Source organism: Eptatretus burgeri, chromosome 7, assembly GCF_056783735.1.
Source record: "Eptatretus burgeri isolate ZD-2024b chromosome 7, Ebu_testis_v1, whole genome shotgun sequence".
In the NCBI taxonomy this organism is placed as follows: Eukaryota; Metazoa; Chordata; class Myxini; order Myxiniformes; family Myxinidae; genus Eptatretus; species Eptatretus burgeri.
The window spans coordinates 57,027,929-57,042,593 of record NC_140967.1 but is presented as its reverse complement, the minus strand read 5'-3'; the positions used below and the strand labels follow the sequence as shown (position 1 = coordinate 57,042,593).

Below are 14,665 nucleotides of genomic sequence, written 5' to 3'. Positions count from 1 at the left end.
TGTATGTAAAACGCTGGCGTACGCTGAACTATTAATGTTTTTTTTTTTAAGTTTTGGACGTATGCAAAACGTATTAGTAATGTACACAGAACGTTTCAATCACATATAGATAACTTATACCAACGAATGCTGAGCGTGTTGTCGGCGTTCACAACCTATGCCCAACGATAGTCTAACTTATCCATAGCGCGCGGCAGCGTATCACCGACGATCACGTGGCGTAGGCTATTCATAGGCTGCGGCTCGACGATTCAAATCATAACCGCACTAGACATCGAAGTGTGAAGCCGCTGTCACACCTTGACGTTTTAGCCAGCGTACGCCAACATATGAAAAATTTGCCGAACCAAGCTGGCACACGTCGAATACGTTATGGGTAAGTTTTGTATATGTTAAGAGCATGCTGGCATACGTCGTAGTACGCTGGCATACGTCGTCGTACGTCGAGAAATTTTCAGCATGTTGAATATTTCTCGACGTACTCGGCGTATGACACACATTCCGCATACGCTGGCCATTAGTGGTAGGCAAGTTGCGCGATCGTTGACACACGTCGACACACGTTACTTGTACGTTGCTCATAAGTCGAAACACGTTGAGGTAATGGTGAGCCTCAGTGTTCCAGACTCCCTGGTTTTTTTCTTTTTTCCTTCGGTATGACGGTGATGTTGACACTTCGATTTCTAGTGTGGTTACGATTTAAATTGTTGAGCGGCAGCCTATTAATTATATTATATTATAACCACACTAGAAATTGAAGTGTCAACATCACTGTCATACCGAAGAAGAAAAAAAAAAAAACCCCAAAAAATCAGGGAGTCTGGAACACTGACGATAAACATTACTTCGACGTGTTTCGACTTGTGAGTAACTTACAATAATGTGTGTGGACGTGTGTCAACGATCGCGTAACGTGCCTACAACACGTCACTCAGAGGTTAGAAATAAGTTTCGGGTACGCTAAACATTACCTTGATGTGTTTCGACTTATGAGTAACTTATAAGTAACATGTGTCGACGTGTGTCAACGATCGTGTAACGTGCCTACGACTTATAGCCAGCGTTATGCGGAGTGTGTGAGTCATGCGCTGGCATACGTCGAAAAATTTCAAGCATGAAAAATTTGTTTAACAGCTCGGCGTACTACGACGAATGCCAGCGTACTACGATGTATCCCAGCGTACTACGATGTATGCCAGCATGCTCTTAACGTATACAAACTTATCCATAACGTATTCGACGTGTGCCAGCGTTTTAGCCAAATTTTTAATATGCCAGGCATACGCTGGCTAAATCGTCAAGGAGTGACAGGGCCTTTAACGACAGACCTATAAGCTTTCTTCTAATCATCGGCAAGGTCATGGAATCCATCATTGCAGTCCCAGGCAAAAATAGCATTCCTGTAGTAATTCTCTGCAGACTACTGTAGTAGGACCTGTTCCCAACTATAGTATATGAGAGTACTACTCTCATATACTATAGTTCTTACTGCAGCATTATTGCCTGCGGTTGACATGAAATCTTTCCTTTTCTCCAACAACCTCATCTCGGATCACCAATTTGGTTTCAGACCAGGTTACTCTACCTTGGACATGCTGCTTCTACTCATCCAACAATGGATGGAGGCCCTCAATGTCAGATATGAATTCAGGGCCGTTTCTCTGGAAATATCTCATGCTTTTGATACAATCTGGCATCCTGCCTTACTCATCAAACTCTCTGCCTATGGCATCAAAGGCCAACTCCACACATGGCTTACTGGCTTCTACTCTCATAGCCAATATGTGGCTCTCAGCAGAACACTTTCATCTCCTCTCTCTGTCAAGGCTGGTGTGCCTCAAGGCAGTGTTCAATCCTATTTCTGATCTTCATAAATTATCCCTCTGAGTATCTGGAAAGTCCTGTTTTTCTATTTGCTGTTGAATCCACCCTCTGCCATGACATACTCCTGCTTCAGACAGGTAGGCTGCAGCCTCTTCCTTCTCTTCAAACCTTGACAAAATTACAAGCTGGTCATACACTTGGAATTTGCCTTTCAATCTTGACAAATCTCACACACTCACTCTCACTCTCTCTCTCTGAAAGGAGCATCTGGCAAACCCTCCTATCTACTTTCTGAACAATCCTTTTGAGGAAGTTCAGTCATTCAAACTCTTGGGTCTCACTATCAGGCATGACCTCTCTTGGGCAAACCACATTTCAGAGTTGGCTTCCAAAGTCATCCGCTGACTGGGCATCCTCTGTCGTACAAAGTCATTTCTTGCACAAAGTCATTGTCTTACAAAGTACAAAGTCCTTGTAGAACTTTATTGTCATACAAAGTCCTTCTAAAGTCCACCTCCAAGGCTTTCCTCTGTTGCTTGATGGAGTACTGCTTTCCCCTCTGGGCTGGCTCCCCTGTCTCACATCTTGCTCAGCTTGATGCCCTGCAAACCAAGGTCTTCAAGATTATTGGTATCTTCCACCATGAAGCTGAGTCTATGGGTCTATCACTTCACCATCACAGACAGGTCATTGGTCTCTCTCTTCCACCTCCTCCTTTCTGGTCTTGCACCCTCTGTTCTTTCCATGTTTTGTACCCTCCAGGTTTCTGCAGGATACACATGGTCCACCATCAACCCCTTCTGGTGAAACTCCAAAAATCCAGAATCACTCTTCACCTCCACTCATTTGTTTCTTTTTCCCCACCTGTGGAACCAACATCCACATTCTCTTCAATCTCATTCTTCCCTCCAGGTCTTCAAGACAGCTGTCACCACCATCTCAGATTGTCCTCAATCCAAAACCATGATCTTTTCTCCCCTCTTTACTCCCCTCCCTCACCCCCCAATCACCCCACCCCAAGCAGTCCTCCCTCATTCCAAATTTCCAGTTTTTTCCTCCTGAGAGTTTCCTTCTGTATCCATCTAGTCCACCCCATGCATCCTCTCCTTCCACCATTCCTCCTCACACCCATTATTTGTCTGCTTCCCTCTGGCTTTACCTTCAACTGTGCTGTTGGTGTTTCCCCCTCCCTCTCTCTACAATTCTTTTTGGCCTGATCTGTTCAGTGTACTCATACGAGCTCTTCCACGAGTCTCAACTATGTGTCAAAAAAAAAAAATGTTCGGCCTGATAGGCTAGTTTGTGAAAGACTCAGGCCAAAAACATTTCCCAGCCAATCCCAAAATATGGTGGGAATAATTAGTGCAGTTAACAGAAGGAGAAGAAGAATACGAAGATTAAAAGCAGTGTCGAAGTTACAAAAAGCTTTGAAAATATAGCTTTTTCACTTCTGTTGAACAATAGCCAAATGCATGTGAATGTTTGATGTAAGAGTTGTATAATTTGGATTTGGTTTCTATCAGGCAACATAAAACTTGTTTTTGTCATCTCAATGATTTTTGGGGGATGGGAGGTGCTGACTCAGGTTAGATATTATCTTGGGCAGTGACATTTCCATCTTTACTTTTGTTTTTGTCTTCACATAGCTTATTCAATGTTCAGAAGGAATGGGTTGTGTAATGAATTTGCGATGTAATGATCTTGTACAATCGAGCCAGGTGGGAATATGGAAGAATATACAAAATAACAATCTCATCTTGGTGGAATGCTTGTAATATGTCTCGCGCATGAGGAGAGCATTTGCATCGCTGAAATATTGTATTTTTTGAGGAACAAGAAAAGGCTTGGTTTATGTCTCCTGCTACAACACTTAGGCGAAGTGGAAATCTATTTTGTAATTGTACTAAGATACAGATATTCCTCCTGAATCTCATTTTTCGAGCATCTCAATAATCATCAAGAGTGGTTCAGTCACTTATCTCATCTGAAAAAAAAAAAAACTTCGCCCCTTTTATCTCAAGCACTTTCAATCTTGATTTTTGATTATTGATGATTTGATGCACCTTGTGCTTCGTGCAAAGTCTTTCACCGCATTGAAGACAATTATCTTCATGTAAGATCATCAATATGTGTATTTGTACTCAATATAACCCGACAACTATCTTTTCCCTACAATCAACCAACACATGACAGGCATGTTGCATTTCTACAGAAATCAAAGGATCAAAACATCTGTAACCCAAGTACATTATATTATCAGCTTGTCATTTTGTTTTTTATAATAGCTGAAAATTCTGAAATTCAAAGATGGTGGGTTAAGCATGATAGGTAGTTGTGCATGAGGCTTTTATTTGGGGAATTTTGGTTCAACATTGTGTGTGTGTGTGTGTGTGTGTGTGTGTGTGTGTGTGTGTGTGTGTGTGTGTGTGTGTGTGTGTGTGTGTGTGTGTGTGTGTGTGTGTGTGTGTGTGTGTGTGCGCGCGTGCGTGTCATTGGTTGTTATCTCCATATGTGGGCTACAGAGGTGAAACGAAATCCTTCTTGGTCTTGAAGTATCCACCTTAATTTCAGTAAGGGATCACGATTCATGGACCAAGCTGTGAAGTTTTCTTGTTCTGAGGGCTCTTTTCAAGATCGGCACTGATCCCCGGACAGCTTCCAACTGTAGTTCGATTGTAGTAATATTTCTTGGGATGGTTTTTGAGATCTCTGGAAGGTTATTTTTTTAAATTCCCATTGCTCCAATCATCACTGGTACAATTTTGGTGCTTTTTAGCTTCCAGAATCTTTTCACTTCATTTTTGAGATCTTGGTGTGGTCATTTCTTAATTTATGCATTGTTTAGGCCAAAATCTTTGGGTCCTGACACCTCATTTAGCAATGCCATCTTTTCTTTTTTGTACCTCAGTACTATATCCAGTCGCAATGCTTTGTTTTCTATGTTCACGCTTGATGGGATCATTATGTCATACGTGAGCATTATTTTCTTGTTTTCAATAATTGCCTTTGGTTCATGTTTCCCTGAGTTTTTCTGCAGATGGGATATTGAGACTTTGCAGATGTGCCAGTGGATTTCTTTCCAAACCCTGTTGTGCCTTTGTGTGTACCGCTGTTCTGACACGAGTGTTTTTTGCATCCTGATAGAAGGTGACTCGTCATTTTTTTTCTACCTTGCATAACCTAAACCTGTCCGATTGGCTGTCCCACCTTTGTTTTTTAAAGCCATTGGTGTCATGTCTTTGGTCTTGGGTATTTATAAATGATTTGTTCTCCATCCCAGTTGAGTTAACCTCTTTTTCGCCATTCCAAAAAGCCTTCTTTGTCAATGCCCAATCTGTACAATTAATTTTTTTTGTAATACTTTCCTGCTCTTTTATTCTTTTCCGAGTTGTCAATGTATATCTGTTGATATTTCATTTTATATTTTTAGTTTGTCTTTTTTGCAGTCATCGAGGCACTGTTCCTTGTTTGGGTTTCATGTGTGACATCGTCCATTCACACCTGTCTTTTGAGCTACATTGGGCCACTATGTCATTCTTATCTTGGGAGGTATATTCTCAAGATGCATTGTTTTTTGTGGAACATTTTGTGTATAGTGAGGAGTTTCCTCATTTTGATATCTAGTTTATTGATTTTCGCTTGTAGCCAGTTTATTACTCCTCAGTTGTACTGGAATACTGGTACTCTGAGTTTGTTTATGGGTTTGATTTTGTTCCTTGGAGAAAGGTGCATTTCAGGATCAGCCTCGTTCTATGCAGGTATTCTTTGGTAATTTGCACATTTGTTTGTGACATATTTGGTGGCCCTCTTATACTCAGAGGTATTTGTATGATGCTTCATTGTCTATCTCCTGTATTGTTGTGTTTATGTCAACTTTTATGTTGTCCATTTTTGTTGGTTTACCTTGTACGAATGTATACTTGGTACATGTTGGCCAAATTCCCTTTGAATGTCGTCGGAGTACCGTTTCACTAATTTCAGTTATTCTTCCAATATTTCGTCATTTGGTGCAGAGTTTTAAGTCATCCGTGTCCAGTAGACTTGTTACTATTCTTGTTTCTTTGGACGTTCTCTTATTGGATGTTAGGGTGTATCCATGTCCTTGCTCATTAATGAGATGCTTAGTGGGTCCAGGGCCAGGCAAATAGGAGGGGTGAAAGGCTGCCACCCTGGAAGATTCCACTACGAATCTTATTCCTCATATTTTGGTTTTTCCAAGTCTGATTGCCTTAATATCAATGTGGCATTCCAAAGCTCCATTGCTTTCTCAATCAATTTGATTACATGAGATTAATCTTGTACAAATGCATGCATTTTACCATCCATGAGTGTGGAACACTATCAAAAGCTTTCTTGTTGTCGGTGTGTGTTTGTGTGTGTGTGTGTGTGTGTGTGTGTGTGTGTGTGTGTGCGTGCGTGCGTGCGTGCGTGCGTGCGTGCGTGCGTGCGTGCGTGCGTATCATTCCTTACAAAACTCTAAATTAAATAAGGGCAACTAATAGTCAGTTTGAGTGTGCCACAAGCTGGTGTCTTTTCACCTACTGTGTGCGTTAAGTATGACACCATGCGAATGGAGTCGAGTCTCTTTATAAAGAGCACCGATTATACCTTGTTTAATTGTTTGGCTTTCATGTCGTTTTCTTTTTTTCGGTTTTTCGTCATGGAATCACTATTGGAATGTCGATCAATTTTTGTGATTAAAATCCATTGATCATTTGCAAAAAAAAAGCAACTTTGAAACTTCATTATTGCCCGTTCATTAAACACTTTTGTGCCCAAACAGGAAGGAAGAAATGTAGTTGTTTTTGTGGTGGGCGTGCGGGGATAGGGGTTGAAGGGGGAGAGTGACTTCCACTGCACCATACTTGTTTGGGGTTTCTAAAATTTATTGTTGGGGGATGGTGAGGGATTCTCCATATTATAATTTTTCGATAAGACGACCAGTCATCAGAAGTGAAGTGGGATAAGCAGATAGCCCATTAATCTGACCAATACACAGAACATGTCTGTTTGTTATTTTGCGATTCTGTTATAAGTTTTTTATATATATATATATTTTTTTTTTTTTACGGACATTTCCCATTCCATGTTTTATTTCAAAGAACACCGCAGGTGATTCCATGGGCAACCATTCTGTGTAATGAATATTGCAGTAGCTTTGAAATAAGACATTAAACTCCCAAGGCTGACTTTGACCGCTGGCTTGAGAAAGGGATTACTAACACCCACAACGTGCACTATTATGGATCCGTTCTTTGAATAACATTTTAAAAGAAAATGTTCATTGTTGAAAGAAAGTACACTTGGGTTCAAGGTGCAAATCCAAAGTAAATATGCCCCTTTCCTGCAAGCCTCCTCCTTTTTCTTGTGAATCTCCATGGCTGAGTTGTTTTATTTTTTTTTAATCTGGAAACTTGGCTGCCATTGCCAAGAAGTTTATGACTGAGATAATGTCCTGAACAAGAGACTGAGAATTCTTTTTATTGTTTTATTTTATTTTTTTAAAGAAAGTTTGGTCTCTGTCCTATTGCTCCCTGCGAAGTCTGCTGGAAGATGTTGAAATACATAAAATAAACAGTGTTTGAAAACAACATTATGTCACACTTCTCCTCGAATTTCGACATAGACATCGAATGAGGTGAGGATTAAACCAATAAATTAAATGCAACATTGCAATAAAGCATTAATGAACAAAAGAAAGTGACACTAAAGCTGCACAAACCCTTCAGATTTGGAATTATGGTTCTCATTAACAGTCACCAGAGTGAGGACCTATGAAAAGACTCCCTCCAATAACTTCACACAACTTTGGTCCTGCAGTTGACATTGTTGACAGTGGTCATGTGACCTCCCTTTTGGCAAGGTTAAAAAAATAAATAAATAATGGTGGTGGTGGAATGTTCTACCTTTTTCTGTAAACGCTTTAGCCACTATTCCGTACAAACCTGGCCCGCTGTGTCGTAGAGACCCAGGAGATACTGCTCTGCACCAACTGTCACGTTAACTGCACCACAGACAAGATCGATGGTTATTAGTCAGACATACAATGAGGATTACAGGACGCACGGTGCTTTATGCACTTGGTGCTTTCAGCCACAGCTGTTGCATGTCAACGTCTACCCTTTTCAAAACTAAATCTGTTTTAGACTTGGAGAGAAGCCCTTACTGTACGTCTCTGATAATGCTCATGACGCTTTCCTGGTCTAAAACAAACGTTTCAATGAAAGACAATACAGCAATGTCTTAATGTTATCGTTCTTTCCATACAAGTTATCACACATTCATAGCATCATAGTAAGATCGTTTATTTTCATTTCACTGATGAAGACAAATAAATTGAGATAAGGAACTTGTATATCAGAATACTACTACTACTACTACTACTACTACTACTACTACTACTACTACTACTACTACTACTACTACTACTACTACTACTACTACTACGACAACTACAACATCATAATGAATCCCACCTTATCTGTGGGGGAAGTTTGGTCAAAGTCTTTTCATGAACTGGCTGGCCAAAGTTGACATTTGACTGAAGGTGATTTTGACAGAAAGTTGGCATTTTTTCAGGATGTCGACGACAACTCATCTACTCTTCGTAAAAGACACCATGAAATCTGTTACGTCCACCAGCTAATGCTAGCAGACGGGACACCCGACTTAACGTCCATCCGAGGAACGGTGCAATTAGAAATGCAATGCCTTACCTGTGGAGCACCAATCCGAATCAGATTTGGAATTTATACTCAGATTTGGAGTCAAATCAAGACTAGACAGCTCGAATGTAAGTGCACTACCCCCTGCACCATCCTATCATTTATATCTCACAATAAAGACAAGTAGTTGATGAAAAAAGTAATCGCATTTAATCCGTGGATAAGAGTTATTTGACTGTGGCATCCACAGAAAAGCTTTCGCTTGTGAGTGTATTGTGGAGGTGAAAAAGCAATTAATATCCCCACCGAATTAAAGTGCGTTGCACAATGCAGTTCCCCCTACTGGCACGACAATACGAAGCTTTTCGATGATCTTGAAAAAATCTGGAATGTCTTGATATAACGGATTTTTAAAATTACTTTTAATTACGACAATAGACGGGACACTCGCCTTAACTGCCCCTCTCCCTTTTTTCCGTGGACTCCCTGAGAGACGGCGTGCTCCAAGATATAACAGCCTGGCTCTGCAGCACCAGCATGGCGGTTTACAGTCGGTTGGAATTATCGTGGGGATGTAGCAGGGACTGAAGACAACTCGAAGGTTCGCATGTAGCACTGAGATCAAACTGCTGCCCAATTAAAAGGGTTATGATGAATCATGAAGTTACAGGTGTCTCGTGAGTGAGAGATGTACAGTGAGTGAGTGCTTCATGTGATCGCTGCACCAGTAGTTACTGAAATAGCCGTGCACTATAAAAAGTTTTTGAAGAGCAGACAATACAGGCACAGAGAGTACACTCGCTGGGACACAAAGTTTTACTCTGATTTCTGAAAGCAACGATGGAGATGGGGGACGCGGATGCTTAAAAACCACGAATCACGACAAACAGAGCAAGAGCGAGAATTACTTTGCAATACATGTCCCCTACCAATGTGATATTTTGGAAGTCCAAACAGGGCACAACTTTGTTCAAAATTGACGAAACGCCCTGAAACTCGAACTTGTTCTGTAACTTATCACAATAAAGCCGTGTACCAAGTTTCAGTTGAAAAGGTTATGGGAAAAAAAGTCTTTAAAAATACAAGTGGGACGGACGGATGACAAACTGTCAGAGAGCAAACCCATCCTCCTGTCCGGTGAAACCGGTAAAGGACTCACAGCATGTAACCATGACTGAATGTGCGAGCAACAGGCAGGACGGCCATGGTAATTGTGCCAATAAATGAGAGATGTGGCACCATTTCAAAAGATAGCCTGGTGTTGGCTCAGTGGTTGGGGTGGCAGCTTGGGATCCTTGGGTCCTGAGTTCAAGCCCTGTCGCCGCTGAATTAATACACCAGGGGGTTGACTCAGCCTGTCATCCCTCCGAGGTCGGGGAAATGAGTACCAGTTGCAGTGTGTGTACTGGTAGAGGGGCACTGCATCAGCGACACAGTCGCGCTTCAAGAAATGATAGCTACCCCGGCAGCGAAGCTGCCATACGACCACCACCATTTCAAAAGAAATAGTTTATATCGATCTCTCCTTGAAATTAGACTTCGGTCAAAGGCGAGAGGTTCTTGGACTTTACTGTTAGTGTAAAAGATGATGAATCATCATTGTAATTGATGTAAACACAGACCCTGAGCATTTTTGCGAGGAGGGCTGTTCAAAAAGTTTTCAGAACAAAATACAATCGTCCAAGAAACGTCTTTGTTTGGAAATTTACATATATATATATATATATACACACACACAATTGTACAGATGAGTTCCTCAAAGTTTTGGGTTTGTATGTCTACATTTGTACGTACATCGGGAGCAGAATAAAACTGTTTCTTGGACTCTTGTGTATCTCTGCGAGAACTTTTTGAACAGCTGTTGTAAACTCGGTGATAAACTCGTGTCGAAGTTAGTGAGTTACCCGCGTAGTGGTCAAACACCGTGGGAAGGTACTCCTCCGGAAAAGCGTCGTTCGCGTAGCTCATAAGAAGGCACGTCTTCCCTACCGCACCGTCACCAACAACGACGCACTTGAGATCGGCGGTGGCCGACGTGGTGGACCCGTCCGTGTCGCTGGGCTCTCGCAACCTCAGCAGGCTCCGCGAATCCACGCGTCTGGCCATGATGCGCCAACTCTCCGCGGACTCCGGCCGGCTCCGACCCCTCCCTCTCTTACCGAACGGCCGCTCCCGGCGTTTGGGGAGACGTGGTTCCCGCACCCGGCTGCTGCCGAGGCAGCGTCCCAATGTGCCCCGCGTCCCGCGGGTCGAGCAGTGCGCGGAGACCCCTACCCCACCCTATGGTGCCGCGGAAACTTCTTTGAGGATACAGAAGGCAACTTCGTCTCCTCCTTCCTTCACCGCCCCTCTGTGCGTCAACAGATCGCTCGTTACATCATCGCACGGGGCCGTCCGCACGGCTCGCCTTTCGTTTTGGAGGCACAACCGACACACGCACACACGCACACACGCACACACGCACACACGCACACACATCCTTTGTGGTGAAAACCAAAAAAAGAGAGTAAAACTCGACCTCTGCACTCATGGGTGGACATGGAGAGTTTGCGACTTGTTCATCTGGGGGTCAAAGAGTAGGTACGAGCTCTGGCAACAAACTTTCAGAACAATGTGCCGCACGTCACTTGACACGTGCATGGTAACGATTATGGTCGATGGTTACACGCTTGTTGCTCACAGTGCTTTCTTCTGAACAGAAATGGTACTCTGTACTTTTTTTTTCCTTCCTCTAAAACATTGAGTTATGGTTCCTAATCTTTGTTTTATTGAAATTTAAATATTAACGTCAAACCTTGTTGCTGTATGATCTAGGAGCATCATCTTGATTTATGTTGAGCTTGGATGGGATGTTGAGCTGCCTGTCACATCATGTCAGTGTCGAACTCCCCCAAACCGATAAGTAAGGGAACTGTCAAACAAACTTTGCTTTGAAACGTCCATTCATTAAGGAATGCTTCAATATCAGAAGCGACTATGCAGCCTTGCTCTCCTATCTTATGAGTCCGGTCACAGTAATGCCGACAACTTTCATCGATCCGTATAATATTGTTCTCTGTATTTGTTGTTATTGACAATACATGAACCCAACACAGATGCTCAACAGTGTTGTTCAACTATAGGGGGGGGGGCATTCATATCTGACAGTCAAAATCGGCAATTTTTCGAGCCAGAAGCAGTCTTGGCATAACTAATTATTGTTTTCTTTGTTTTACAGATAATACTTGAAAGTTTTTAATGATGGAGCACTTTAAATGCAAAGAGCACTTGTATTTTTTATTTTTTAAAAAATGCAATGAGCATGCCAATTTCATCATGACAGATGAGGCACACTTTGATTTGGCAGATTTAACTCCACCAGATTTCTTCCTATGGTGATTTCCAAAGGGCAAAGTTTATAAGGAACATCCAACATCGATCGATGAATTGAAGGCAAACATCACTGCAACCGTCCGCTCTATTGATCAAGAGACATTGCTTGCGGTAATGAACAATATGATGATCCGCTGTCATGAATGCACGAATTTGAAAGGGGCCCCTTTGTCTGATGTAATTTTTAAGAAATAAAGAATCAAAATTGATTTTAAAAACTTGAAGTATGTGCCTTTGTTATATAGAAATATTATTTTATTCGGTTTAGAAACAAAAAAGTTATAAGGATGATAAAATCGTCAGATATAAATGCCCCACCCTTGTATATTGTTACATTTATGGGGAAGGGGCAGTTGTTACTTTAAGGACCTCGCATCAGCCAAATGTATATTTGCCTCGTTTATAGGCCTTTTGGAGCACGTTTTAAAGGGGAACACAAACACTCACACCACCTCGATGCTTATCTATCCCTTGATACCCTACAAAATAGATATGATGTGTCTTTTTCAGATTTCCAAATCGTAAGGTGGGCACATTTTGCGATTAAAAGTCGAAATCTTCTTCTTCAGAATTGTTGGTGACGTCGCATCAGGAAGTGGACCACCAGATCCATACCGTGTGCGGGTTACATCGCGATGCGATTTGACTCAGACAGCGAATAATTTTTGATTTTCCACGATTTTATCCTTGGTGCTTGCGTAGTAATACAAACCAGGATGGTTTCGTGCTACATCAACGGCCGAAAAACCCTTGGTTTGGTACAAGTTGGACGATGTTTGTCCCAAATACCCGAGTGTGGATCGGGGCTACAAAATGTTCGCTGTTATGCTCGGAACATTTTACAAATCACGTGATGAAACAAGAGAGATGGCTAGATGTTGTGGTTATCCACCACGATTGAGAGAGGAAGTCACCCCCACAATTAAATGGAAGAAATAGCCGTCACTCGAAACTCTAACACCATCTCTACCCAGCTACCAGCACATGTACATGGACGATTTAAGCGGTGAATCAAACATCTGTTGCCATTGCTAGGTAGTTACCGCAAGAGCACCGGAAAAATAATTATCGATTATTAATATAACATAAATTTATACAAATCAAATGAACCACTCACGGTCTATTTACAGTGGAGAGAAAGTATGTATGTAACACCATCTACTCCGACGAGAGGATTTGATTATGGACTCTAAAACTTTCAGGGCACCACACCCCTCTTCACCATTACCCATCAACCATCATCCCCACAATCCCCACCACCATCCCACCCTTCCCCCCACAGTCCCCCATCAACCATCACCACCACCACCACAATAACCACCAACATCCCACACCCCCTCCATAATGCCACATCGACCGGGGAGGGGCATCGACACCTCAGAGACATGACAGTGGGACACAACACAGACACAAATGGCATCTGGGGAAAGTATGAAATTGGACGATCCCGTAACATACAATATACCTAGTCGGCCTGCAACGGTGGGACAGAGCATTCACTGTCCATTTTGTCCGCGATGTCTGTGTGTGCCCGGGCAGTGTCAGCTGTTGGGTAATAACGGGTATTTCTGCACGAGTAATATTGTTGCGGGGCCAGACGGCAGCCGTGAGCATGACCGCTAGATGGAGCTGCAAGTCGGCCCGACCGATCGCCCGGAATGTATAGGTCATCGCTCCGGATAAGTCCGGAACCGACAGGTCCTCCATTGGACCGAAGTTCGCCAGTGGATAGATCACGTGGGGTAGGGTCGATTGCCAATTTCAATTTACCTAAATACCCACGTGGTCCAACTACCTGGGAAATTCACCCTCGATGGAACTCGTACGAAAATGAGCCGCTTAACGCGCTCGTTCCGTGTGCGATTCCGAGCGGTTTAATCGCCAAGAACCGTCAGTCCAAATGTCCCCTTAGGGCCGTAACAGAACAGCTTTATACTAATTCTCAATCACGCGTCATGTCGAGCCAATGAAAGAAAAACAAAACGAGCTGATACATTTAACAATCGGGGTATTTATTCAACAATAATGGGGGGAATTAGGGGAGCACGTAAGAGGCAGAACTAGAGCAAATACCAGGCAATGCACGTATGTACAGGCAAAAGCACTCAACAGTTTATTACTTATAAGACGGGCCCACGGACACACACACACACACACACACACAAAATAAGTGGTGGCTAATGCCTTTATTGGGGCCTTCAGCTCTGAGGGACAGGCGAGCTGAAGGCCAGGGCCTATCTTGGACCTCTCCGCCTCGTGCGGTCTTCAGGCTGACTCGGTCGGCGCCCGTCCCGTCCACCAAAACCCTCGACTCAGTTCTATCTAGCGACGACACGCGATCCTTCTGGCTCGGGAGGCGGATGGTCCCTCTCGAGCTCAATCCTCAGGAGGAGGGGAGGAATAAGACATTCCAGTCGGCAGTAACAGGACCAGTCCAGGCCTTCGGAGACGAGCGCTCCCACCGATGAACGCTCCAGCAAGGTTGGTGCTCCTTCGTTGCTTCTCCCTGGCTGGCTCCTCTCTCGCTTGCTTCCTCCTTTCCCTTCTCCTCCTGCTCTTTCGCTTCTCCCTACTTTTTCTTCTCCTCCTGCTTTCTCTCTCTCCCTCCATCGCTTTTTCTCTGGCTTCCTTCCTCTCCTGTTTATGTGCTTTGGCTCGCTCCCCATCCCCCTTCTCGGCCCACGGAGAATCTCAGGACGGGGGATCGTTGCTCTTCGCTGCAGTTGCTTTAACTGTCATTCTTGTTTACGTTTCTGACTCCCGGGGTGGGAGTTATTCTCTGGTGCATCGTTCCAACCGTCATT

At 43.2% G+C, this 14,665-nt stretch overlaps 1 protein-coding gene across 1 annotated transcript in view; it reads right to left on the bottom strand.

The window, feature by feature from the left end:
• The window catches only part of LOC147023312 (rho-related GTP-binding protein RhoQ-like), a 27,492-nt gene extending 16,668 nt beyond the window's left edge, over nt 1–10,824 (bottom strand). The window contains exons 1-2 of the mRNA XM_085888571.1: nt 10,394–10,824; nt 7,770–7,828 (exon numbers count right to left, since the gene is read on the bottom strand). Coding sequence (XP_085744697.1) covers nt 7,770–7,828; nt 10,394–10,595 — 261 coding nt within the window. The 5' untranslated portion in view covers nt 10,596–10,824. The remainder of the gene's footprint in view (nt 1–7,769; nt 7,829–10,393) is intronic.
• Between the last annotated feature and the right edge of the window lie 3,841 nt (nt 10,825–14,665).